At 55.3% G+C, this 24,621-nt stretch overlaps 5 protein-coding genes across 5 annotated transcripts; 3 read left to right on the top strand and 2 right to left on the bottom strand.

Annotated features, from left to right (window-relative positions):
• Positions 1 to 8,561: 8,561 nt before the first annotated feature.
• PG997_005523 (Glycosyl hydrolase family 2) lies at positions 8,562 to 12,060 on the bottom strand (the record flags this gene model as incomplete). Its single annotated transcript, XM_066809838.1, is given in 4 exon segments — positions 8,562 to 8,948; positions 8,965 to 9,975; positions 10,032 to 11,083; positions 11,235 to 12,060. 4 exon segments carry the CDS (start codon positions 12,058 to 12,060, stop codon positions 8,562 to 8,564), a joined length of 3,276 nt encoding a protein of 1,091 aa, XP_066668761.1.
• A 1,740-nt stretch (positions 12,061 to 13,800) lies between these two features.
• On the top strand, positions 13,801 to 15,614 carry PG997_005522 (lactose permease; the record flags this gene model as incomplete). Its single annotated transcript, XM_066809837.1, has 4 exons — positions 13,801 to 14,131; positions 14,191 to 14,413; positions 14,494 to 14,660; positions 14,722 to 15,614. 4 exons carry the CDS (start codon positions 13,801 to 13,803, stop codon positions 15,612 to 15,614), a joined length of 1,614 nt encoding a protein of 537 aa, XP_066668760.1.
• A 1,312-nt stretch (positions 15,615 to 16,926) lies between these two features.
• PG997_005521 (uncharacterized protein) lies at positions 16,927 to 18,390 on the top strand (the record flags this gene model as incomplete). Its single annotated transcript, XM_066809836.1, has 1 exon — positions 16,927 to 18,390. The coding sequence occupies one exon, from the start codon at positions 16,927 to 16,929 to the stop codon at positions 18,388 to 18,390; it is 1,464 nt and encodes a 487-aa protein (XP_066668759.1).
• A 1,901-nt stretch (positions 18,391 to 20,291) lies between these two features.
• Positions 20,292 to 21,081, top strand: PG997_005520 (uncharacterized protein; the record flags this gene model as incomplete). Its single annotated transcript, XM_066809835.1, has 2 exons — positions 20,292 to 20,535; positions 20,648 to 21,081. The coding sequence occupies 2 exons, from the start codon at positions 20,292 to 20,294 to the stop codon at positions 21,079 to 21,081; spliced, it is 678 nt and encodes a 225-aa protein (XP_066668758.1).
• An 804-nt stretch (positions 21,082 to 21,885) lies between these two features.
• Positions 21,886 to 23,554, bottom strand: PG997_005519 (splicing factor; the record flags this gene model as incomplete). The annotated part of the gene is made up of 4 exons (XM_066809834.1): positions 21,886 to 22,205; positions 22,476 to 22,670; positions 22,787 to 23,093; positions 23,303 to 23,554. The coding sequence occupies 4 exons, from the start codon at positions 23,552 to 23,554 to the stop codon at positions 21,886 to 21,888; spliced, it is 1,074 nt and encodes a 357-aa protein (XP_066668757.1).
• Between the last annotated feature and the right edge of the window lie 1,067 nt (positions 23,555 to 24,621).

Genomic DNA, 24,621 nt, shown 5'->3' with positions numbered 1-24,621 from the left:
AGGAAAGAAAAGGGTTTTGATATTCCAGAACCAAAGTTCAGGAAAGGTGACAGGGACTCGGTTCTCCGAACGAACGGGCAAAAGTAGCTAAAGAAGGCATTAAACTGGATCGGCCGCTCGTTCACTCTCAGTCGTCTCGCAGTATGTACAGTCGGTCTGTCTCTGTGTCTCTCTCTCTCTCACACGCTACGCTACCGCGTGTACTGTATCTCCTAGGCAGGCAATAGCAGCAGCGCTACATTTAAGAGTTCGCTGTAGGTTAAAGTCTCTTTGCTTGCCCACCACAATTTTGACTTGCAAGCTGCAGCTGGGCTTGCTGGGCTGGGGCGGCGTGGTGGGTGTGGAATGGATGGATGGTGGCCCGCGGTCCACTTGGCGCTTGGCGAGGGGATTTGCAGAATATCGACAGGGGTTCGGGGCGGTCCCAAGGAGAGCCCCTGTACGCCTACCATCCGTTGTGGGCGACGCCCCTTTGGGATGCTGACTGTCTCCAGCGTGTACGTACCACGCATACCTACAGTACGGATTTCGGTGGGCTCAGGGACACGGGGAATTGCAAACGCCGTCAGCAACGAGCCATCCCGAGCATGAGCAAGCACTCTCAGGATGCATGGCAAAAGCAACAACAGGCCGCCTGTTTCTTTACGTGCGAAGGTTGGCCCTCGGCTGTTTAGTTTGGTTGCCGGTCACATACCATCTGTGTATACTAAGAGCATCTTGATCGATCTTGTTGTGGCTTCTGGACCCCGGGCGCCTCTAAAACAGAAGGGATCGGCAATGTAGAAAAAGCCAATTTCTCCATGGGCAAAAAAAGTAATCACGAGGCGCGACGGCTGAGATTAGTCTGAGAAAAGGCGGCAGCCGGGCCAGGACTCGAGGGACTGAGTCGGCAGAGGATGATTTTTTGAACATTTGCACTCAGAGTAGCAGGTAGCCGTAGTACGGTGGTAGTAGCAGCAACCATTAGTACGTATGTATGACTCTGGCATATTGTGACAATCAAAGCCAAATTTTACTCAGGTCGGCAAGTTGCGCTCGCGCGCTGTTTGCTACGCTATATGGGACCTAGGCTATATAGTGCACCATGCCAGCACATTCCAAAGTCCCGGTCCTTGCTTGCACTTGCATACGAGCTCACGGCCTTCCGCAAGACTGACTGGGGGGGGCGAGAGAGAGAGCAAAACCTGGCATCTGGTGCAGGTTGCCATGGACTGCTTTTTTCGATTTCGATTGTCCCCTGATGCTAGTCCGAGAAGAGGCCAAGCGCAGCAGACACTTGCAGACCGCCCCAGCCGCTAGAGCGGAGGCTGGCCAGAACATTGGACCAGTTCAAGAGCCTTTTCGCGACGGACGCAGGGACGGACCATGATCAGAGGCTCGTTGGGATGGGACTAGTGACGTCTTTTGGTGCCGTCGCCTATCGCCTATGCCGCGATAATTTAGACGCCTGCCTTTTTGCACACCACGCAGAACCAAGCAACCAACCTTCTGTGCTGACAGTACCCGAAGACGGTCTGGGTTCTTTTGTGTCTTCCGGGCAACCTACTGATAATTTTGCACATGCTGCACTTGGTGGCGGAGGGATGGATCGTCAGGAAGTCGTCGGCATCAGTCGATCGAGACTGGCTGCAGGTACTCCCGAGGCGCATGGCATTGGCACCAACTAACCCGACAAGGACAGAAGGTTACTTGGTACGTCTGGAAGGCGTTAGGAGACCAAGTCTTCCGACACGGCAAAGGATTTGATGGCCGGCGCATAGTGGTTCATAATTTGATTGATTGATTGATATGATGGCCCTACTTTTTTACCTGTTGCGCTGCTGTGTCTCGGAGGTCTCAGAAAAAGGAGCCTGCAATTGCGGGAACCTGCAGCGATAACACATGGCTCGATGCGAAAATGGGCGGTGGCACCAACGAGAATGTCTCACATTTCGGGGTACAGATGGCGTTCTGGGCAGGACGGCCGGCAGGATGAAACACTCAGATATTACTCAGACCATCCGTCCAGTCTCTTCGGCAGAGCGTGCCCTAGGAGCCCAAACCACCATGGCCATGGTACAGAAAGAGCGTGTACTTACTCAGTAATGTAAACAACAGGGGGGGCAACGACCAAGAAAAAGCAGCTGATGAACAAACATACAAACAAACACAAACGGAACGCCATGGTAGCGCCGCAAAACACATCATCGGCGTTCCCCTAGACTCGTCAACCGAGGATTGAGGCTGTGCGAGCGAGTGCCGGCGTACAGTAGTACTATGGCTCCAAGTCCCGAGGTGCCGACGAAGCAGCAAAAGAAGAAAAGAAGAAATCATGGCACGCACATCCCATCACAGCACATACCTGCCCATAGCAGAGCGGATGTATAGGGTCATCACGGACAATCTAGCCTTAGCTGATCTTCATTGTGACTCTCAATCCAAGCTCGTGGGATCTTCTACTACTAGCTCCCAGGTCTCCCTCGTCCCGGCGAGCCGCACCAGGAACATGGCCTAAAAAAACAAAGCACGAGAAGCCCCTGTCCGCATTCTCCGCTGGCTGGCTGCTCTATCGAAATGGGACCTCGCTAGGGCGATGTCGCTTGCACAGACCGAAGAGCCGCGAATAGTCAATAATGCTGGTAATAGTCCCGACCCGACTGTCCATCCCGGGCTCCAATTCCAATATACATAGTAGTGCACTTTAACTGCAGCAAAAGGAAGCACTTGGAGATGGCTTCGTTGCTCGTATGCTGAACCCCGAAATTGGCCAAGAAAGGGGAAGGCATTCTGATGGCTGTCATTGCACGAGAGTGGCCGTAGGGTGGCCCGGCACGGCACGCTTAAACCTCCTTAGGCTGCTTTGCCCATCTGCGCCCCTTGGTGCTTGGGCTTGGAGGCCTGTTAGGCTCGCCCGCCATTTCTTCAGCTTTGGCCGCGACGAGCATGGCAAAAGAAATTGCTACGATAATGCGACTGCTCAGGCGCGTTCGTTCAGCCCCCTACTAAGGACCTACTATCATTGGAACTATTATATCAAATACGTGCATGTCTATAATTACAGGATGCCAGCCCGCTGTCTGTCGGCATTTCACAGATATCGACATGGGCTGGCTGCGGACATGCGCCGTTCGTTCCCCATCCATCTTCCCACCCGCAGCATCGTATCCCTTGGTCGAAATGGCCCCAGTGCCCCCATCTGGTGGTTGGTTCGGTTGGTAGTAGCTTGACCTGAAATCGCCTAAAAGCGCTTCCCATCTCTCCCCAAAAGGCCCGGAAGCACATCGACATGCCCCCCGATCCAGACTGCGCGCAATCAAGGCGAAACGGGCTACTGGAGGGCAGATGCTACGCCAGATCCAATTTCCCGATAATCTGCCAGCAGTCGCTCCCCGAACTCCCTTGCCACGAGGAGCAACCATATCATGGTGATGGATGACAGTCGGTCAGTCGGTAGCACCCGTTGCATCCAAGGTATCGTGTGGCACAGAAACAACAGGGCCTGCCGTTTCTGTGCCACACGATACCTTGGACAAGACCATTAAAACCAGACCGTGCAAGCAAGCAAGCAGGAGATGCCAAAGGACCAGCACCCCTGTCAGCTGCGTGTTGTGTTCCTGCAATATGATACTATTTCCCAGCATTATGGTCATATGCATATGCAGCTCCCTCTCTCCATCGTTCCTTTCTCAAACTTGACCAGATTTGGCCGCCCTACCCCGGCCCAATAGAACGGCCTGCTATAGCCAGGCTTAGCTTGCCATCAGGGGTTCTTTATTTTCCAGGTCGTTCAATTCATGGGCGCTGCCTTGATTGGGCCAAATATATCCAGGCTGGCCAAAGATCACAAGAAGGCCATATCACAACATACCTCCATACTCGTAATATCTGAACACTCTCAAACAGAAGAGATGACTAGGGACTTATCAGAGATGCAAGATGAGATGACTGGAGTGATCAGACCAGGCTACTGCAATGCACCCGTTCGTTCCCAACGGTCCATGCGGCCATGTGCCTGTCCCCTTTCTCCCGTGGGCTCAGGCCGCCTCCGTTGGATGAACCTGCCTTGAGCAGTGCTGCATCTTGCATCTGCACTTTCGCATGTGCTTGATAAGACTGTCTAAAGATGTCCTATACCTCCGACAAACTGCAGTACGTCATGCATGCGCTGACACTTGCCAGAATGAAGCCACGGTAGTATTCAGCTCATTGATGAGTGCAGTAAGCAAGTACCTAACCCGCATGGCCAACACAGAAACAGCCACTGGGCTTGGGCGCGCACAAGAGCTCTATAGTCTTACTCAGCCCTACCCATGCACGACGGCCACATGCAGGTCATATCCCAGACGAACGGACGATGGGTGGTGACCAAACTCACAACAGAACAACATGCTTGCGCTTCTGAAGGATGACACCGACGGAAACATTGATGATCAGATATTAGCTGACTCTGTCTATCCTGAAACATGAGCGAGAAAGGGTTTCACTTGTAATCTTTCGTGATATGCCGGTATTAGAACGACCTGGTTGCCCAAAAGGCGTCACCCGATGGTAACCTAGTTGGAAGATATATGATTCGATCAGAGAAAACAGGCAAGTTTTGCAAACAGCACACTTGCATGTGCGTTGGATACCCGGGAGTCAGCTCAGCACTGGCTGGACTAGAGTGCCTGTTCGTCGTGCCAGTGATGACATGGGGCGTTATCGAGGCAGACACTCGGCAGTTCTGCTGCCGATTTTTGTTATTCCCATGTAAGGTGTGAAGGCCCGGTTCGCCTACATTTCTTCATTCATATGATCAAAAACAAAACAAATAACTCATTGAGCACTCGCTCACTCTAACTCAAACTCACCGTCAAGGCTAGGATCATCCAGTGTCATGGGGAAAAAGGACTTCATCAGAGCCAATGAGAAGATCTGGTTGGTTGGTTGAGAATTATTGAGGTTTCTTCTGGCGCCCACCAGGAACGAACACATGGAGATTTTGGGTAAAGTCAACAAAAATGACCATTGGATCCTAGCTCGGATCTGACGTTGCCGATCCAGATCCCAGCTAGCGAGCCTCTGATGAAACCTGGGGGGGTGAAAGGTAGTCGAATGGGTCACACTGCTGCTGCTGCTGCTGCCAAAACTACATGCGTGAGCAGCAGCAGCAGCAGCAGCAGTAGACAGGGCGGAGTACTGTGAATACTATCTGCCTAGTAGATCATATACACGTGTAATAATGGCACATGCAGCTGGCCACAAAGACGTGAGAGGTGTGCGTCTCGTCATGGAATCTTACGAGGCCGGTCAGATTTGTGTGTTGTCATCACGTATGTGAAGAAGCCCATCCATCCTCACCTTAGCTGTGGTAAACATCAGATCAGCAAAACCATTGCTATGGTAGCAGTACATAGAGCCCTCCCATCCAACCCAGCGAAACGAAACAGAGATAGAAGAAACCTCTCATCTTTCATCCTCTCACTGTTTGCCATGCGACATCATTAATGATGAATGAGCCCACACCGCAGCCACCTACATCCTACTACTTACGGAGCCGACGCGGCTTTATTCCTTGCACCCTGTATCCTTGCCTACCTAAAGTACAGAGCGGGTTGCGGCAGGATGGAGAAAGGAACTACTCTCACCGACAGTCGGCACGCAAGGCAGCATAGCATGTTCGTGAGCCAAATACCTGCTACATACGAATACGGATGCCTACCATCAACTCGACGTGTTGACGGCAGGGCCTTTCTGAAACGCCAACGGCGGGAAGGAAGCTTGGAACTCCGCTAGCCCGCGTGCACGCTCCACTGCTTATTACTGTGGCTGTTGTGTGCTGTCTTTTCCTCACTTTTGTCACTTTTGGTTTTTGGTTCCTTGCATTAGGCCTGCGCTGGTTCGCCAACTCTGACACGCCCGCCGAACTGCCTCCCAATCCAATGAAGATGCAGCGTTGATCAATCAATTGGGATCATCCGAACCCTCTAGCTGCTGCTTTTCCTTGGGCCATGACTCTGTTGCAATCATGAACCCGTCCGCGTGTCGGCCAAGCACGACTGGCAAGCAAACGAGCAAAGGACAACAGGCCGAGTCCTGGCCTCGGGCCCGAACACTCACATCGACCCCATCACCACTAATGCTGCTGCTTGCTCCCTACCTACCTACATCACCTGCCTACCTCTGAACTGCCGTTCGGGCATGCGTCCGAACCGCTTGCGATGCGACAACACGAAACGAGTCATTTTCGGCTTCCATCCACATCCTCACTAGCCAAGAGCATCTGTCCCCTCAATTCTCAAGCAAACAGCAGCAGCAGCAGCAGTCTCTTCCTTCTCACGTGCCCCTCAACTCCCTAACTCCGGGGACCATTTCTCTTGGTAACCCCGCGATGTCACTCGATGAAGCAAGCAAGACACCGACCGCCGCCCTCCGAGCGGCCCGGCCCCCTTCCTTGCCCAGCCCAACCTCATGTTTTGATCCTCAATGGCACATCGGAACACGATGGAATACACGCGCACACATCCCGAGTTGCGGTCGTCATGCCCGCGTCTGCCAAAGCCCGCATCCACATTTCCCCATCTGTGTGTTCGGGACTAGCATCACTGATAGCAGGCCAAACCTGCAGAGCGTGGAGCTAGCCAATGTCGCCTTGCAGTAGGCTTTTTCATGCGCAAGATGCAACTAGACCAGAAGAGAAAGGACCGGCTCGACATGTCATCAGCCGCAAAATATCCCGCAACCCAGCGAACAACATCGAAGGAAGACGAGAGGGGAATCGACTGACCCGACTGTGTGTTTCCCTCTCTGAAGCTTCTCGCTACCTGTCTAGACCCTACCGTGGATGAGGGAAGCTACCTGCTGGCTGTTTTCGACCACGGACATCTGCATCATGGATCGGGTCTACTGCTGCAGCCTGCAGCTGCCGCTGCACCGCGAACACCCATGCACACGTTCCTGCGATGCCACGGTGCCATTCGTCGCCGCACCGCCGCTTGAACAAAAGCGAATAAAGTCTCCGACTGCCCGACAACTACCATTTGCCAAGCCCATCCCGTCCAAACATATACACACAACCACAAGGCATACGTAATAGGCTGCTGCTGACTGCTTTCTGGCAAGACGGAAAACGGGAAACACGCTGTCATGCGGCTATTTTGTGCAGTAGAGCCAAGGATCTGCCATGCGTAAACGACGTTTCAGAAGACTTCGGCAGTTCGACTGGGTGGTGATGGGTGTATGGTAGTATCGGAACCGACTAGTAAGTCGCCAAGTCGCTCACTCACCATTGCCAACCCACCACCACTACCACGGTACTGTTGCCTTACCTGTAAACCTTCGGCCCCCCAGGTAGGTGAGGCAATAGGTAAGGTTGTATCCCGATGTTTCTCCCCGTGAACGTGATTTGCCTTAAAAAGACAAACTCGGTGACTGAGTACCCCGTACATGGTGGATAAACTTTTGCATGGGTCAGGGCTGTAGTAAGTTTATATGTTGGCTTTCCTGGTGAGACGGACGACTTGCCAGAAAGCCTCGGCTCCGGAAACTCCCACGGGCTGTGTGCGGCGATGAGGCTTTCCGGCTTTATGGTTTGCCTTTTTCTCGTTGGCACGAGAGAGGGAGAGAGAGAGAGAGGAAGATGCCGCAATCATAGTAAGCGCTGTAAACTGTAATTGCGATGGTTCGTTCCCGTGTGAACCCCGACGGCGGGCGGCCATAGAGAGTGTCTGTACGGGGTTGAAAGTATTCCGCATCAAGAGGAAGGAGTAGTTGTGAGACCTACTTGCCAATCTTGCACTTGCGCATCTAATTAGTCTCCGGTATGAAACGAAACACATACCTAGCCAAGGTAAGCAGGGAGAGAGATGAACTGTAACTTGATACACTAGACCCAGCTATGGGAAAAGGAGTGAGTACATACGACGAATCCCAATAGCGCGGATGGGAATCGAAATTATCTCATCATATGCTACTGGCCTCTCCTTCAGTTGGGAGACTGCCTGATCAGTATAAGTATTCATGTAAGTCCTTGCGCCTTTGGGGCCTGCAAGGTGGTGTGAGCACAGTAGGAAACCTACCCCAGGTATGGTAGGCACGCTCTGCATGATATATCGGCCAGTTGAGCGGAGAATGCCAAGTACTTACCTAGACATGCTTGCTACTGTGACTTTTCTGTGCGGCTTGTATGATACTGCTGCATCTAGCTAGCCAAAGTACCTGGTGTTCAGGACCCTTGAGATACACACGTCATAACTACTGAGCAAACACGGGTCAGACTCAGAAGCTTGTCAGGTTATCTTCAGTCAGTATGGGCACTGTAGCAGTAAGTAAATAGATGTATAAACACACAATGGCAACAGCGACATCAACACATCTGCAATATGACATGAAAGAATACACATGTAGTGATCTCTTCATGCTAGCTTTGGTAGGTCTATACATCTTGACAATCTCTCTTTCCGTGACCTACCTAGGTACCTATTGTACTTGAACAGGGCTTCCTCCCAGCTGTAACATGCAGTCAGTCTCCTCCTCATCCTAGACCAGCCCTCGCTTCCCTCTCCCCCTTCCCTGATGACTTCCTCCAGGACCTCCCCCTCGACCTAATCAAGCAACACCTCCACATCAAACCCCCGATCCGTCCTTAACTGATACTCCGGCCTCGTAGCCGGCCCACAACTCCCCGTCCCCAACCCGTGATGGAACCAATCCAACCTCACCACCGTATCCTCCCTCTTCCTTTTCCTCAACTCAAACGGATGCGTACACTCATCCACATCTTTGGTAGCATAATGGCTCGCACTAAAACTAGCCCCATCATGCTCCCCGAACCGCGCCCGCAACAACCGCCCCTTATCCTCCGCCCCGCCCCACCGGTCCCGGAACTCGACCCAGCGTACATCGGTCCGGTTCCCGCCCTCCTGCGGGAACTCGTAGTCCGTCCAGAGCGCGTCCGTGGCCAGGCCCCACGTGTTCATGTGCTGCGCCCGCTTCTTGTCGACGTACGACTCCCCGGGCCCCGGCCGAACCACTCCACGATGCGCACCCCCTCATCGCGAAGCTCAGGCCGAACCGCGCAAACGTCGCGGGCAGGAGCGGGCCCGACGGCTTCGCGGCCTGCACCCGCACGCTGCACCAGTCCCGCGAGATCGTGTACGTCGTCACCGTGTCCACGCCCCACGCCAGCGCCGGTGGCGCCACGCGGCCCTCGACGATGACCTTGCACACCCCGTCCGCCTCGCCCTCAACCGTCGTGATGCGGCGGAAGTGGTTCTTGGTCTGGTGCACGCGGCGCTCGATCCACTCTTTGCCGAACGGCCCGCCGCGGTCGTTGTCGGTCAGGGCGCGGTAAAAGTCGAGCACCATCGGCTCCGTCATCAGGTTCGACTTGGGGACGGTGTCGGCGCGCGTCAGCGAGCAGAGCGACCCCGTCGCCGTGCTGATGCCGAACGTCGTGCCGTTCGCGAGCGTCGCCTGGATCATGCCGTCGACCTCCTGGAGGCGCGGGCCGGGCGCCTTGGAGACGGTCTTGAGCAGGGCCAGGGGCCTCGGCGGGGTCAGCAGCACCTCGCCGAACGCGACGACTTGCCCGCGGTAGGCCCATTTCGTGGCCTCGCGTCTCGAGAACTGCAGGCGCAGCCAGGTTTCCGACGCGAACGTCGTCGTCTGGGGGAAGCCTCCGATCACCAGCTTGGCGGTAGTGTGAGGCTTGATGCCCTTGGGGATGTACACCTCGCGCCCAATGATCTGGGAGCGGTCCGATATGATCTCCCAGTCGCAACGCAGGTGGTCGAGCGAGACGAAGTCGTAGCGGTTGATGATCTTCACCACCATCCCGTCGTTTCCGACTACTTGCACGGGCTCGATGGCTTTGCTGTATTCAATGAGTCCGGGGGTCGCGGTGTGGTTGGCGAAGCATAGCCCATCCATGACGAAATTGTAATCGTTTGGTTCATCTCCAAAGTCACCCCCGTAAGCCATATAGTCTTCGCCTTCTGCGTTCTTGGTGAGTAGCCCCTAAAAGTCATTAGCATATAGCATTGATTTTGCTCGCAGTGCGGTCGCCGGCTTACATGGTTCGCCCACTCCCAGACGAAGCCTCCCATCAGTCTCGGATACTTGTAGAAGGCGTCGATATACTCTTTAATCGCTCCAGGGCCGTTGCCCATCGCATGAGCGTACTCACACATGACAAAAGGCTTCTTCCATCCCTCTTCCTCTCCAAACTTGATCATGTCGTCCACCGAAGTATACATGCGACTGTAGATGTCCGCAGTTTTGGCATCGTAGTCTTGTTCATAATGAATCAGGCGCGTCGAGTCCAGTGTCTTGATCTCGTCGTACATGGCCTGGTGGTTCCTGCCGTAGAATGCTTCGTTGCCCAAGGACCACATGATGATGCAGGGGTGGTTTCGATCTCGCATAACCATCTGCCTCGCCCGGTCGACATAGGCCTCTTCCCAGCCCGGGTTGTCGGAGGTGAAGCTGGCAGGATCTTCACCCACCTCGCCAAAGCCGTGGCACTCCAGATCGGCCTCATCAAGCACCCAGAAACCTAGTTCATCAGCAAGTTCATAGAGCCTGGGGTCATTGGGGTAATGCGATGTCCTGATCGCATTGATATTATGGAATTTCATCAGATATAGATCTCGCCGGAGGAATTCGAAAGGGACAGCCCGCCCGGATACTGGGTGGTGTTCATGGCGGTTCACGCCCCGGAATTTGACCGGGTACCCATTGACGCAAAATACGCCGTCAATCAGTTCTGCTTTGCGGAAGCCAACCTTATGTGACACGTGGACGTCTTTCGCAGACAGTACCAGTGTGTATAGGTATGGCGTCTCAGCTGTCCATTTGTGGGGACTCTTGATGCTGCGTTTGAAAGAACATGACGAGGGATTGGATGCCACTTGCGTTTCTTCAAGCACCACCGACCCTTCTGCGTCGAGCAGCTTGAACGTCACCGAGGCATCCTTGGCACCGCCGCTCAACTTGTAGTCGACACTCAGGCTAGCATCTTGGAAGTCATCATCCAACAGGGTCTGGATATGGAAATCCTCAAACCGTGTAGACGGGAATGAGTGAAGCCAAACATCTCTGAATATGCCGCTTAACCACCATTGATCTGTAGGAGGCGTCAGTCAGATCTGTACATGCCTGTTGCCGGGGTCGCATTGTTTTGCCCAGGGTAAATATGGGCAGAATCAGGTTGCAGATGACTGTCAGACTCGATGAGAGTACTCATGAGTTTGATATTACGAGATGTAACAACTCACCCTGATCTTCGATATAGCTCCCGTCACATCGCTGGTAGACCTCAACGGCAAGATAGTTCTCGTCCGAGTCCGGATCGAGAGCTTGGGTGACGTCGAACTCGCTCGGATTCCTCGAGCCCTGGGAATAGCCAATCTCCACACCATTCAACCAGACGGTAAAGGCGGCGTCGACGCCCTCGAACCGCAAGCGCCATTGCTCGCCGTCCTTCTTCAGACGGTCCGGGACCTGGAACCTGGTGACATAGCGGCCGCACTCGTTGTCGTCGTACGGGACGTGCGGAGGGTCGACGGGGAAGGGGTAGTTGACGTTGGTGTACTGGGGCCCCTTGCCGAAGCCCTGGCACTGCCACATGCCGGGCACCTTGACGAGGTCCCATTTCGAGTTGTCAAAGGAAGGCTCCCAGAAGTCGGTCGGGCCGTTGAAGGGGCCGTGGGTGAGGTGGAAGCCCCACGTGCCCGACAGGAGAAAACTCCTCGCCCGGGTGACATCGGCGGACAGGGCATCCCTCTCGGAGTCGTAGGTGAAAAAGTGGCTTCGTGGCGGGAGGGTGTTGCGGTGGATCACCTGCAGATTGCTCCAGTCCGGGACATGGTCTGGCCGCACTTTGGGCTTGTTGTGGCCGTTTGTCTGCGAACCTAGCTTTGAGCTGCACTGCTCCTCAGGACTCGGAGGCGAAGAAGCGCCTCTCTCGTCAGAGCTGGAAGGGCTTCCGATTGGGCTGTAGGTATATGTCAAATCCAGATGGAGGCTGTCTATGGAGTTGATGAGAGGGTCGACCTCACGAGGAGGCGCACGAGTCGGGGTCTGGATGGTTCTGGGCGCCATGAGAGCCAGCAGGCGGATTAAGAGTGCAAAGGGGCTAGATTCAATGGTTACGGTTACGGGGTTGGATGACAGGCCATTAAACGAGCAGGGAGATGGCTAGCATGGATGGAAAGAAACAGTTGAAAAGGCGGGATTGCTTTGGATTCGATGTACGGCCTCGTTACGGGGCCAAATGGTGCTCTTAGCGGGCAGCTGCATTGAGGTAGGGGAGGAGCTTGATTGCCTGGCAGGTGACTAAAGTAGGTAATATAGCGCAGGTATATTGCTTAGGTATTCGTCCAATGAAGGTCTTGCTGCACACTACAATAGGTAGGTAATAGCAGCTTCATCCAGGCTAGAAACGGACTGGTTGTTGCTGTTGTCGAATGTGCAACACCTAGGAATGGGAGAGGCGGTGGTTGGTGTTCGGCGAGGTTTGGCCGAAGCTCGCCGTGGAACATTCGATAGCTCTGGAGCGGTAAGAAACATTGAACCAACTACCTAATCCATCAGGGGCCTCGGGGCCTGGCCTTTTGTCTTGACAGGGGGAGTGCGGGGAAAGCTTGGGAGTGGGTTTGGTGAAACGATACCTCGAGGGGAAGGAAAGTGGAGGGCGGGGCAGAAACGGCCAGGCCTGGAAAACTCACCTTTTCAGTTGGTTGGCCGCTCAGGAATTTCCCGCCCATCCATCACAAGACCCAGGTATCGATCTGGTAAACCCATGCGGCCACCGGATGGCAGACAGCTTGTGTCCAGTCCCTAAGGTTCAGCTCAGTCGACGGGCTGTCACTGACAGCCGCAGCCCGACTTCAGCCCAGAACAGCACCTAAAATGCCACAACAATTCACGTCATAGTCCGCTGCTACCTTCATACTCTTCCCGCGGCCTAGCTCTTGTTCTACATAGCATTGCCAACGGTCGCGTGGTGGCCCGACTTGAATCATATACCGGACCAGAATGGACACTAGATCTCGGGACTGACTCTGGCGACTGGGATCGGCTTGCTTGTGTATGGGCATGCCAAGGTCCGAGACAGCAGCAAAATTGCACACCACTTGACTTCTTGCCTCGGCTCAGCATCCTCTCTCAGTCATACCTCCAGCGTATCAGCTGGATTATCCCGACGTAATATGGCCATCCATCTAAAACACGAACGAAAGGACTTGAATGGACGTATGGTATGGGCTTTCGTTGCTTGGGATACCTACCTTCTCCATGGGGCAACTGCTGAACTGCATAGAACCAGGGGTCGGCGGCTTCTTCCATCTGGGAAAACCCGCCGAGTAGGTAGGTGTCCATCGACGCTTACCGCATGCGCCCAAGACTACCACCCTCACCGCGTGAAGTCAGCCCAGCCCCGGCACCACGAACAGCATCGATCCTGTCAGCTTGGCCCAACGGCCCATACGACATACCCCCAGCTGGCTTCTCCACCTCCGCATCTAACCCGGATGTCCCCTACCCGGCTCGCTCTCCAGCCTGCCTCTGATTGATCAATCGGCGACATGTGTAGGTGGAGAGTCCTCGCTCGCGTGAAAATCTCCTGCTTTATGGGAGGAGGGCATGTTGGCCAAGCTCCCAGAAGCCGCACGAGGGCTCTCCTGGATGCTCCGGCTCCACGCGGACCGAGGTGCAGAGCGATGTATATAGAGAATCTGGTTCCCGGTTTCTTCTTGCACCTGCAACCACCAAGTGATCGACAGGTCTCCCCCTTCGTCTTACTTGTCGTCACCTGCAAGTAGGCTCGATTCGCTTTTCACCATGGCCAGCTACTCAGAAAAGCCCGAGGGCTCGTCCAGTATGGATGAGAAGCCCCGTGGCGAGGTTCACGAAGTCCCGGCCGCGTCGGTGGCCTTGACCACGGCGCTGGCCGAGCAGAAGCCGAACCTCCTGTCTCCCAACATGATCCGCCTGTACCTGATCATGTCGATCGGATACCTGGTCTCCACCATGAACGGGTTCGACAGCTCCTTGATGGGCGCCATCAACGCCATGAAGCCCTATCAGGAGACCTTTGGACTCAACGGGAAGGGTTCCTCCACCGGCATCATCTTCATCATCTACCAGGTCGGCCAGATCGCCAGTTTCCCTTGTAAGTTCTTGGCAAGCTACCAAACCACCGAGAGATAAACAACTAACCAACCTATCTAGTCTGCGGCTTGCTCGCTGATGGCATAGGACGCCGCTGGTGCATTTTCATTGGATGCTTAATTGTCCTCATTGGCACCGCCATTCAGGCTACCGCCCACGAGATGGGGCACTTCATCGCGGGTCGGTTTGTTCTCGGGTTCGGCGCCGCGATTGCGTCCGCCGCGGGCCCGGCCTACATTGTCGAGCTGGCGCATCCAGCATACCGTGGCACCATGGCCGGCTTGTGAGTTTGGTCCATCACCTTGTTACCAGAATGGGTATTCATAGCTAGCACTTCCAGACTTACCAACAGTATCTGTACAGGTACAACATCTTCTGGTGGCTGGGAAGCATCCTCGCTGGTTGGACCACATATGGTACCGAGTTGCACATGAAGGATAGCTGGGCCTGGCGGACCCCGACACTTGTCCAGGCCGGTATCCCTTTCGTCGTCATGTGTTTCATCATGTTCTTCCCCGAGTCGCCTCGATGTAAGCCACCTACAATTTTGCACTTCAAAGCAGATCTGACATACTGACCTCTTCTTCCCAGGGCTGATTCACAAGGACCGTACCGAAGAGGCGCTCGCCATCTTCGCCAAGTACCATGGCGACGGTGACGCCAACTCGCCCCTTGTCCAACTGCAATACCACGAGATTGTGGAGGAGCGTGCAGCTGCTCGCAACGATAACCCTTGGTGGGACTTCCGCGAGCTCTACAACACAAAGGCTGCCCGATACCGGCTGTGGATGGTCATCGGCATGTCCTTCTTTGGTCAATGGTCCGGCAACAACGTCGTCAGCTACTTCATGCCCGTCATGGTGGAGGCCGCCGGCATCACCGACACCAGCAAGCAGCTCCTGATCAACGCCATCAATCCCATCTTCTCCATGCTGGGGGCCGCCTACGGCGCTACCCTCCTCGACAAGCTCGGACGACGCACCATGATGCTCAGCGGTCTCGCCGGCGCCCTGATCTGCTACGTGCTGCTGACCGCCTTCACCGCCGAGTCGGAGCGCAACCCGAACCTGGCCTACGGCACCATCGTGTCCATCTACCTCTTTGGGATTTTCTTCTCGTGGGGCTTCACCCCCTTACAGACCCTGTACGCCGTCGAGGTGCTCGACAACCGGATGCGCGCCAAGGGCTCGGGGCTCAACTTCCTGTTCCTCAACGTGGCCATGGTGGTCAACACGTACGGCATCAGCGTGGGCATGGAGAAGATCCAGTGGCGCCTGTACCTGGTGTACATCGGCTGGATCTGCGTCGAGCTGGTCATCATCTACTTCTTCTTCGTCGAGACGGCCGGCAAGACGCTCGAGGAGATGACGGAGATCTTCGAGGCGCCCAACCCGCGCAAGGCGAGCACGCGGAAGGTCAAGGTCGAAGTCGACCGGGCCGGCCGGGTGGTCGGCGTCGACGATAACAAGCATATGACGATTTAGAGAATGCCGATATATCTCCGGTTCAGCCTGTGATAGACAGCTGCGAATGTTGGTATGCCATATGTAGGTAGTATTCTGGACTAAATCAATCTCGGCTTGAAAATCAAATTAATTATTCATTACATCACCATGGTTCTGGACCCTGAAGAGAAGCACACCATGAATATGCGCTACTCAATGCTTGATCTGCGGAGATACTACCGAAAGGAAACCCTTAATGTCTAAAAACTGGACTCGGAGCCTGGCCATCGAGTGCCATTGGGCCTCGATCAACGAACCTCCGAATCTGAAGGGACCAGTCCTGGCAGGCTATGCCGAAAGAAGAGAGTGAAACTTGACTCGACCCTGTCTGTGCGATGGCCCGCCGTGACAGTTCCCTAATCCTGCCGGGCAGGGCGCAGTCGAGTATCCCGCTGGTGCTTTATTCCGAACTTGCCTCTTTTCGTTGGCGGGCGCGGCTGCGCGCTGGTGTACCGTGTGCGCTGAGATCCGGGGTGTCCCCTGGTGGCATGCGAGCATCCGAAGGCAGCGCAGTTGCTTCCTGTCCCAGCGAGAGTTCACCCCCGGGTCTTCTTCGTCTGATATTGTCTGTGATCGTGAAGGGTGACGCCATTGAGACCACGGAAACATTGTTTACCAAACGTCTGTGCCAAAACAAGGCATTGAAGCTTTTCTTCTTTTCCTGATCTTTCCCCCGCGACCGCGCCCGCGCCCACCCCCTTTTGCAAGGGACTATGCCTCTTCGAAAGTAGTCGATAACTTTGCCCCGAATACGCTGGCGCTTCTTTCCACGTCGTTGAGGTCCGACGTCAGTTGTGCTCTCTGAGCCGGCTGATTCTAGTATCTTGATCGAGGCGAATTATCTTATCATTTGCTCTCACTCTGTGAACCACATACATGTGAATGCCCGGACCCTGGATCTGCTATCACTTACAGCAGTCAGTTGGGTTGTGCCTCCGCTCTCATTTGATGATACGGAATCCCTCGATGGCCACGAGAGACTCCGGTCCACAGGATAGCATCGGACTCAAGTCTTGTCGACTCGGGCCAGGCCAGCAGCCGTGATATACTCGACCATCTTCGTAGTACGACACGGAGACGCGTGGTCATCAGGACCAGGTACCTGAGGTAATCAGCCGATTCAGTAGCGACTCGAAACATCACTGTGGCTGTGGGAAAGCTGACCTGGATTGCTGAGATCGAAGTGGTCTGCCATATCCAAATCTGACGGACGACAGCTCCCCGTCGACCGGAGGGACAAATCCGAGGTGCTCTACCTACCTAATATATCGAGGACGGGCCGCTCGACACAATGAAGGTGCCATTACTCCCGGACCGAACACAGTCGACGACAGCGCGTCCTTTCCCGGTTGTTCTTCCAACAAAACCACCGCCATCATCATCATTACTAAGCTCCCGCGAACAACAACTGCCGCCGCCGCCGCCACCGCCACCTCCAATCCCCCCAATCCCACCGCCCCCGGGCTCGGGCCAGCCCGGCGTAGTGATCCCCAGCACCTTACCGAGCTCGCCCGAGACTTTGCCGTCCATGACCACCCCCTTCCCCGGCATGCAGCCGCCGGTTTTCTCCTCGCCCACCGCCACCACCATCGCCACCACCACCGTCACCGCCGCCGCCGACAGCTCAAGCGACGGCAACAACGGCAAGAATGGCGAGCAAGGCCTCTCCCCGGCTGCCGTCGTCGGCATCTCCATCGCCTTGCACGTCGTCGTCACCATCATCCTCGTCCTGTTCGTGCGGGCGTACCGGAACAAGTACAAGAAGCTCAAGAAATCACAGCTACTGCAGTCGCAGTCGCAGCCGCCACCGCCAATGAGTCCAGGGGGACGGAGTCGTAGTATTAACAACCATCCTACTGCCAAACGCGCCTCGCCGCGGGCTCTGCTCAAGCGGTTGTCCAACAGCAGCGGCGCCGCGGGGATGACCCAGGAACCTCGTAATAATAACAACAAGAACAACTGGATCAGGCTCAAAGACAACGTGGCGCCCTCCTCGGACGCGTGGTCTTCATCAGCGGCGGCGGCGGCGGCGGCGCGGACGACGCGGAATCCGCGGTACAGCGCCCCGGGCCGGATCCTCTCATTCCCGGCGCCTGCGGTGCTTCCCAATACTACCCCTCCCACCACCACCACCGGCACCGCCGCCGCAGCAGCCGCCGCGAACGACAGCAGTCGTTTACTAGCGCCCGGGCCCAGGAACACACAACTCCCAAGCTACCGCACCAGCGACTCGACGACCTACAATTTCTACAGCAGTGGGCGGGACGGCGAGGAGGAAGAGGCGCTTTCGGTCTGGAACGACGCGCGCTGGAACGAGGTGCTGTTCCGGACGCTGCAGGAGCCGCTGCCGCGGTCGCAGGCGGCCTCGGTCTCGCAGGTCTCGGGGGCGCCCTCGTCCTACTACGGCGACGACGAGGACGACGTCGGCATCCCGCCCCCGACGACGGCGGCGGCGTCGACGCAGTCGCTGCGGCAGACGGACTCGCGAAGGCGGTTGGTGGATACGAACATGGCCAATCTACAGCAGGAGGAGGGCGACGAGGTGATTGAGATTGGGCACCGGCCCGAGGACGGGGTGGGCATGAATAATATCACGAATAACAACAGCAAAAACAGCAGCAACAAGAAAAAGAAAAACGGGATCGGGATCAGGGACGAAGAATGGGGCCGCGTTCTCGGGAATATTGGCCAGCAGCAGCAACAACACCAGCAGCAACACCCGATGGTGGTGCGGGATGCGGTGCCGCCCCCTTGAGACCGTCGACGCGCGGTACACCACCGGCGGCTTTCCAGTCACGCTGGTCGCTCAGTAGCTAGCCCAGCCAGGTTGAGGTTGGCACGAGGCGCTTTTGGGGGCTGGATCCCCCAATGCTGGGTTCAAGAGGAGATAATAAGTTTGCACATACTTACAAGTCGGCTGTGATACCCCCTTTTCCCTTTTCCCCTCCCCGCATTCTCTATGAGGCAGAAGGGCATGTGCGTTGCGAGTCGGGCCGCTTTAGAATGGATAAATGTCGCTCTACCTCTCTCAATCTACAGCGTCATGCAGCTTGAATTCAAGGCGAACATCCTTTGGGGCCTCTTCTCGTGCATGGCAGTGGATATTAATTCAGAAAGCAACTAGATAAAAGCCATTCAGTTCTTTGTATTCAATTGAAGCAAATATCAGTGTAAGGATGGTTGGATAGGAGAGGATGCCGATGATACAGATTGAGCCTCTTGGTGAGTCAAGTACATGCACGCCATACTGATTGATGTGCATATAGCCCCAGTTTCAGTGGAGTTATGGCTGACATTGCTGCAGCTGAGAGACCCAACACGCCAGGCTGCCAATTGCTAGGCCAGCATCAATTGACTTCTGTCTTGCTTGCGACTGCACCATCAGCTGCATTATCGAGTAGGTAGATCACGTCAAGAAATATCGCGAGCCCACAATACCTCTCTCTAGTGGAATGGAGTTTACTCTTACTTGATCGCTGGGGTTACACGATGGACGATGGACGCGTATTACATAGTAGCCAGCATAACGTTCGGGAGATTCTGATCAACAGCAGGGGCACAATGCAGATACCCATCCTGCCAGCCCACGCCAGCACCACGCAACCAAGGCAGGCAAGGAACCCGCGCGTGCCTGGTCTGCCCGCGTCATGACTCGATTCTATAATAGGACCTGCCGTTCCATTCGATGTGGGATGCCAGTGGTGCATTCACCGTCGTCGTCGCAGCTCCTGTCTTTAGTTTTTCCGTCCGTTGCTCTCTGCTGCTCCAATCCACGGGCAAGCAACGGGTGTCCAACCAAAGGCCAACAGACGATCCCGTCCAATGCCTGCAACAAATGCGCAACCCATTGCGACACTCAACCCGCCAACCCGGCAGCGACGCAGCCCGGGTGTGGAGCTGCCAGGTTGCTTCACTTTTCCATCAATTGATTTCCTGTGCTGCTTCCCACTCTTTCCACGTGTAACTGGGCTAACGAGCCCGTCAAAACAATGCTGGTTAGAGAAGGCGCTCATCAAAGGCGCAGGCGATTGCTAGCATTGGCATGGATGGTCGGCCAACATTGGTAGTACCTAATGTACCTACCTAACTAACAGGGCCAGCAGGGCCAGCAGGGCCAGCAGTTGCTTGCAGGGCCCAGCAGGCGCCGCCGCCGCCAGCAAAACCATAATTGACACACGCCAGCCTGCCCAGCAATTTGGTCCAAGTAAATGCGAGGCAATTACAATTCAATATTGTCGATACCGGTTTCTCTCGTGGCTGCCTGAATCGATTGATTTGATCAATACGAACAAAAGCTCTTGCGACTTGAGTGGTTGACAGGACTGGAAAAAAGGAGGGAGAGGACCTATCAATTTCCATCATGCTGACGACCTCGTGACGAGAGCATCCCCAACCGTCCGTCTAATCCTCCCCTAGAGAGCTGTCGCATAACGTATCACAGGTCACAGAAGATAAGATTACGGCGCCTCTGACCTGGCGATACCTACCAGCCGCTGGAGCCAACCACCATTGATCAAATCGATTGAACTCCCAAGCGCGCGACGTGCGCACGCAAACGCTGCTCTTTCTACTGCTGCCCCTACTTACTGTCGCTGTCGCAGTCGCTGCCGCTGCCGCATGACCTAAACCCTCCAACACAAACTCCCGCCCAAAAAGATGCGCCTGCGACGACATCTCGTCCTGGCGGCAGGAATGATGGCGACGAGCATTACTAGCAGCAATTGGGCCGAAGCTGCGGGGATAGAGATGTCCAGCTGCACCCGGAGCTGCTACGCCGCCACCGTCTATTTCCTCGGCTGCAACCCGAGCGATGTCGGCTGTGCCTGCAAACAGCAGCCCAACCTCATCTACTACGCCGAGCCCTGCCTGGCCCAGGAGTGTCGCGACGACGATCTGATCTGTGAGTTTTCCTTTCTGCTTCCTCCTTTCATTTTTTCTTCTTCTTTTACTTCTCCGCATTGCATTCTTTCTAGTCCAACCCAATCATGAAAGACTGCTGACCAGATACCCAGTGGCACTCACATCAATAACGGATCTGTGCGGAGACGCAGGCGGAGGAGGTGGAGGCAGCGGCTCAGGCTCAGGCTCCGGCACTTCAGGCAAAGTGCTGCCGCCCGCAACGCAGACCCCGACAACGGGCAGCGTCTTCTCCTACAAAGTCACCGCCCCGTCGACTCCCACCACCATCCCGGGCACCACCGTGGGGACCCGGACCATTGCGCCCGTCACCATCAAGGCGCAGCAGGCCCCCGTCACCGTGACTCCGCCCGGCACCGGCAGCAGCAGCGGCGGGAGCACGGTTGGCGGCGGCAGCGGCAGCAATTCGGGTGGAGGCAATGGGGGACAGGAGGAGGGGAAGAGCAATGGCGGCAGTGTCGCTTGGCACGTGGAGATTGGGGCGGTAATGCTGGGGTGTGTCGGGTTGGGCGCTGTGCTGGTGTGGTAGTAGAGAGGCTGGCTGAGATGGAGATGATATTGATGATACCCTTTTTCTTACCTTGGTTCATTTACATGGAGATAGCAAATCGGATCACATTTGCTTGCTTTATGCTCTCTGGCCTTACAACAATTCCTTTGACGGTGAATTCCATCCGCAGACTCATCGGTCTGCCACCTCCTTTGCGAACCGACCAGAAGAATGAAGATTGACACGGAAGTCGAACTTCACCGTGTCAGTCGATTGACTTTTCGATGTCACATGGGAAGAACGTGGCAAGATCCCTCCTCGTCTTTCATAGCGGAGGAGGACCTAGAAGCGCCTTGCATTTTGCCAAAGAAAACAGGCTGTCAGACATTGAGCTGTGTGCTGCGTGCATTAGTGAAACCTTCTGTCATCCCATCATCAAGTGCTGCGTGCAGGATCCCGCCTTTGAAACCCGCACAGACAGACACGAGCACATAACCGTAAGGAGCCAGTCACGGTAAACACGATGGCAAAATCTGAAGCAAGCATCAATGTGATTACTCAAGCCCTAGCTTCGCGTATCTAAATACTCAAGTGGCATAATCACTTGATCCGTTGATTCCGTCGTCATGAAATTCCGTGCCGCCAATAACAGCCCAGTCGGTCCGCCCAAGGACTCAGTTATTCCAGATGGCGTAGCTGTTCTTCCAGGCGGCATAGCTGTCAGCCTTTGGTTACTCCAAGCAACATGAGATGCGTATTATGCCAAATTCGGGCATACGAACAGCCAGTTGGTTATTCCACGCCCATGCGTTAACCTCAGGATCCATCCACGCCCGAATCTACCTACTCGGCACGAGCAGCCACACCCGCACCCGTGCCAGCCGCAGCGCTCTCGGCGTTGCGCTTGAGGATCTCCAGCATGTCGCGGCCGCACTGGCTGTCGACCTCCTGGCAGTCGCGCGAGCGGGTCGGGGGCAGGAAGGCGCCGCCGCTGCCCGGGGCGTCGTTGCGGTTCAGGCGGTTCAGCAGGCCCTTCATGGGCCGGTCGGGGCACGTGTTCTTGGACAGCCACTCGACGGGGAAGGGCTCCGACATGTGGTGGGAGAAGCGGGGGTACCACTCGGGCTTGGCGATGTTGCCCGAGGGGGGCCGATCATGCGGGCCTGCGGGTGGCGGTTATGCCGGTGGTTAGCCAAGGGGTTCGTGGGGAGAAGGGAGGAAATAGCGGAGCGAAGGGGTGGCATAGGGGGAGTAATGGTGCGGTATAGCGAAATAGCGGATTTGAGCGCGGTCCGTTTAACGGAGAGCGGACGGCGGACGGACGCTGAACGGATTTGAGCGGCCGAGGAAATGTGATGTGTAGTAGATAAAAGATGCCATTTGGTTATTCCGCGGATCCGCGGATTGGGTGGTTATACAACGGAGTAACGGACAGGAAAAACGACTTACATAGCCCTGGATGGACTGAGAACCGTTGGCCGAGAAGAAGAGGATGACATTCTTGGTGGTCATGTAGGCGTCCGACAGCATGTTGCCCTTCTCGACGGACGAGGTGGCCCAGAGGTTGTCGTCGTGGCAGGCGAAGATGTTGCGCAGGCTGGTGCTCTTGATCATGAAGAAGCGGGTGTCTGTGTATGCGACGAGGTCAGGTTAGTCCGACGGAACGAACGTGGGTAGTAACCAAAAGCAGGACAGCGGAATAATCCTGTGCGGCCACTGGATGACTGGAATAACAATGACCTACCGTCCCAATCGCCCAGGTCGACGTCCCGGATGGGGTGGACGATGGGGCGTCTCGGCTCAGGATAGTCTCGCTGGCGATAGCCGCCGGCAGCACCGCCGCCGCGGATCTGGCTGCGGCCATGGGCAGGGCTGCGGCCGCGAACGAGGCTGCGGCCGCGGAGGACAGGGCTGCGGCTGCGGTTGGAGCGCTCGCGAGCGCGGGGGCCGGTGGGGCCAGAAGGGCCAGCAGGGCCGGGCTGGTGGTGAGCGCCGGGGGCGGGGCGGATGGGCAGGGTGAACTGCTGCTGCTGCTGCTGAGGAGGAGGGCACTGGGGCAGGTTCTGCGATGTTATATAACGTTTCCGTGGTTAGTTTCAGTTACAGTAGTTGAGGTTTAGTGAGTTTCTGTATGTGTATGCTTGTCTGTGTGTGGGTGATTGAGCGCGTTATACGCCAGTACATGTGTGAAAGTGTGATAACAATAAGTGATAGAATGAGAGAGAGAGAGAGTGTGTGTGTGTTTTCAAGTGAGATTTACCTCGTTTCCAGCGTTGCCAGCCAGTTCGATGTTCTGCGACGACTCATAGGGGCCCTGACCCTGGGGCATGTCGTCAAAGGTGCCTCTCATGAGCTCGCGACGTCTGGTCTCGTAGTCGTAGTGGATGTCGCGAAACTGGGCGAGCTTCGCGTTGCGGTCGGCGACGTTGTGCCAGCCAGTCAAATGAAGCCAATCGTCCAAGTCACGGTCGGCATCCTGCTGCTGCTGGGGGTTCTCGTTGTAAGAGGCCATGGTGTCTGTTCTCAGTTGTTACTGCGACTTGTGGGCTATGTGTCCAAGTGTTGATGGTGGTAGATGAATGAATCGAAGACAAGTCGAAGATGCTTGATGACAGAGAAGTCAAAAGGTGTGAAGGAGACGTGGCGACGAGCACAGGGGTTGATAAGAGCGTTGGCAACTGCGAGAGTTGGCAGTGGTGGAAGAAGAAGAAGGGAAGCCTACTTGTTCTTCGCTCGAGAGAAGATGGCTTTTGAGAAGGGTGGTTGAAGTAGGCAAAAAACACCGAGATTCGCGCGTCGGCCAGTTGACCCTTATTGAATAGAAGGTGAAAAATAACCAGAACCGATTGTGTTGTATTGAATCGGCGAGTGGTTGTGTATCTGTGTACTTGCCGTCTTGCCGTCGAGCCGTCGGCGAGTTGGAAGGTGCCTCGAATAGGCAGTCACGGTATTTGGGATGTGAGACCTTGTCACCCTCCTTTCACCTTGACCGACTGCTCTTGAATGGCAGCTTGCCAGTCTTCGATTGTCCAGCGGCTTGATCACCGATTTTGCACCTTCGATTATTTCATGGCTGTGATGACAATCGGCAAGTACCCGAAGAAGTGGCTTATTGGAATCTGATAGTGTAGAGCTGCTATGCTTCAACCTGTGCAGTGAGAGGCAGATACGTGATTGTAGTATTCATTGTAAGTGGCGGGCCAATACTGCCATAGCCAGGTCAGAAGAGGCATATTCATATGGGTTGATGTCGAGGACCAGGCCACCGTAATGTGATAGACGTGATGTTGGATACAAGCAGAAACATGGAATCAAATTCGTCCTGTCAAGGGTGATAGGTTGTCAATAGTACACGAATCATCGGTCCTTCATAGGTAGATGGCGGAAACCAGGACATTGCAAGCATGGGAAACACCACAAGAGGAGTAGGTTGAATGTCAATGAGCGAGATGAAGTTGGACATCAAGGGAGGTTTTCCCACCAAAGGGACCATTGCAGTCATTTGTAATGCGGCGCTGAAGCAGTGTTCCAGCAACCCAGGCGAGGTATGTTATTATCCCCTTTCAGGGGGTGTAATTG

This window comes from Apiospora hydei (genome assembly GCF_038363865.1).
Source record: "Apiospora hydei strain CBS 114990 chromosome Unknown utg000005l_segment0_segment0, whole genome shotgun sequence".
Classification (NCBI taxonomy): Eukaryota; Fungi; Ascomycota; class Sordariomycetes; order Amphisphaeriales; family Apiosporaceae; genus Apiospora; species Apiospora hydei.
The sequence above is the reverse complement of the archived record's forward strand: the minus strand, read 5'-3'. Positions and strand labels throughout refer to the sequence as shown.